Raw genomic sequence first — 2,500 nt, 5'->3', positions numbered from 1 at the left:
CCCTAACCCAACCATGCAGACCTGGCAACCCTAACCCAAACCATGCTGACCTGGCAAATCTAAGCCTAACCCAACCATGCTGACCTGGCAAATCTAAGCCTAACCCAACCATGCTGACCTGGCAAATCTAAGCCTAACCCAACCATGCTGACCTGGCAAATCTAAGCCTAACCCAACCATGCTGACCTGGCAAATCTAAGCCTAACCCAACCATGCTGACCTGGCAACCCCAAACCAACCATGCTGACCTGGCAACCCTAAACCAACCATGCTGACCTGGCAACCTGATACTGGTGTGTGTAGTGGTACTGGTGACAGATCAGAGGGGAAGACAAACCCAGTTTTGGTTCAGAGTCACACAGCTGGCAGGCAGACAGACAGACAGACAGACAGACAGACAGGCAGGTAGGCAGACAGGCAGACAGGCAGACAGACAGGCAGACAGGCAGACAGACAGGCAGACAGACAGACAGACAGACAGACAGACCTTGCGCTCCTTGTCAGTGTACTCCAGGCCCAGCGTGTCCATGGCACGGACGATGGCGGCCAGTGACTGGATGGTGTTGCTGTAGACCACAGGCTTGTACTGCTTCACATCGTCCCCGGAGAAGCCATCCTCATGGATGATCCTGAGACACACACACACATCAGACTGCTGTTACACACTGTAGGGACCCCCCACGGAGTACCCGGTGTTGGCAACATAACCGTTATACCAACCAACATAGCCTAGCTCATAGAGAGAAGGGAGAGAGAGCCCCACAGCCCTCTGAGAGAAGGGAGAGGGAGCCCCACAGCCCACAGAGGGGGGTCTGAAGCACCCTCTGATCCGCGCTCACAGAAACCACCCCTGGTCACTGACCCACCCCACACTCCTCCAAGGCCCGGAGGCCTTAGGGACTTACATGTATATTCCCTGGACCCTTAAAGGGGCAGGCAGAGACCTGAGGTGGACTTTATTTCCCTGTGCTGATCATTCTTTAGTAAACACGCCCTTCGAGGCTGAACGGCTCCCTGTTGTCTGTGTCTGTTTCTACCTTGTTGTGCCTATTATACCTGGTCCACACACACACACACACACACACACACCTGGTCCACACACACACACACACACACACACACACACACACACACACACACACACCAGACTGCTGTTACTGCTGTTACTGCTGTTTACCTGGGAGACAACAGTCAGATTAAACATGTCTAACACACACACACACATACACACACACTATCAACACTACAGCTTTCAGACTAGGGGGGTTGGGGAGACTAGAACACTCACTGGATTGCTGGAGGAGAGGCCACAGAGACAGAGATAGGGGGGGGTTGAGATAGGGGGCCCGGAGGGACACAGAGAGAGACATAAAGGGGGAGAGAGAGGGGGAGGGAGAGTGGAGCCTGGGGGGTACCAGAGAGAGAGAGAGAGGGAGAGAGAGAGACAGAGAGGGGGAGGGAGAGAGAGAGGGAGAGTGAGGGAGGAAGAGAGAGAGAGAGGGAGAGACAGAGGGAGAGAGGGAGAGAGAGATAGAGAGACAGAGAGAGAGAGAGGGAGGGAGAGAGAGAGGGAGGGAGAGAGAGACAGAGAGGGAGACAGAGAGAGACAGAGAGAGATGGGGAGAGAGTGAGGGAAAAAGAGAGAGAGAGAGGGAGAGAGAGGGAGGGAGTGAGAAAGAGAGAGCGAGACAGACAGAGAGAGAGACAGACAGACAGAGAGAGAGAGAGACAGAGAGAGATGAGGCTGACAGAAGCAGTGTGTGATCCTCTGACAGTAGTCTCCAGGGTCTGTCTTACATCACCCATCTGTACAAGTCTCAACCTGCCAGCCCTGTGTGTGTGTGTGTGTGTGTGTGTGTGTGTGTGTGTGTGTGTGTGTGTGTGTGTGTGTGAGTGTGTGTGTGTGTGTGTATGTGTGTGAGTGTGTGTGTGTGTGTGTATGTGTGAGTGTGAACACTTCACATTGTTATCTATCGTCCTCCTGGTCAGCTTGGCCACTTCCAGAAGAGATGGATGCCTCTAACCAAAGAATACTGTTCTCCACATTCTCCACACTCCTCAACCCTCCTCCTCCCCCTCCTCCCTCCTCTGTCTGTGGATGACTGTGTCACCTACTTTGAAAAGAAGGTTGATGACGTTAGCAGCTCCTTCTCTCCACCTCCCACCAACACTGCTAACAACCTTTCCAGACCCTCTGCACGACACTCCGTGTCTGGCCTATCATCTCTTTCCCCCCTCCTGATGAGATACTCACACTGATCACATCTAAGCAGGCAACCACCTGCCCTCTCGATCCCATCCCTTTCCCTCTTCTCCAATCCATTTCCTAAGACCTCCTTCCTTTCTTTACCACCGTAATTAGTGTTGTTCCGATACCGATACTAGTATCGGCATGGCCACCGATACGCACAAAAATGCTGGTATCGGTATCGGCGAGTACTTTACAAAAACGTTTTTTTTTTTTTTTACAAAAACTTTACGAGTTTTACAAAGGTTTTGA

General features: G+C 52.4%; 1 protein-coding gene across 1 annotated transcript in view; it reads right to left on the bottom strand.

Moving 5' to 3' along the window:
* cbfb (core-binding factor subunit beta) overlaps window positions 1-2,500 on the bottom strand; it is a gene marked incomplete at its 3' end in the record, with an annotated part of 34,865 nt that overhangs the window by 14,009 nt on the left and 18,356 nt on the right. Inside the window, exon 3 of the mRNA XM_080539528.1 lies at window positions 488-629. Within this exon, the coding sequence (XP_080395654.1) occupies window positions 488-629 (142 nt within the window). The remainder of the gene's footprint in view (window positions 1-487; window positions 630-2,500) is intronic.

This window comes from Nansenia antarctica (genome assembly GCF_963989245.1).
Source record: "Nansenia antarctica genome assembly, chromosome: 9".
In the NCBI taxonomy this organism is placed as follows: Eukaryota; Metazoa; Chordata; class Actinopteri; order Argentiniformes; family Microstomatidae; genus Nansenia; species Nansenia antarctica.
Note: the sequence above shows the minus strand (reverse complement) of the source record. Positions and strands in the feature narration are given on the sequence as shown.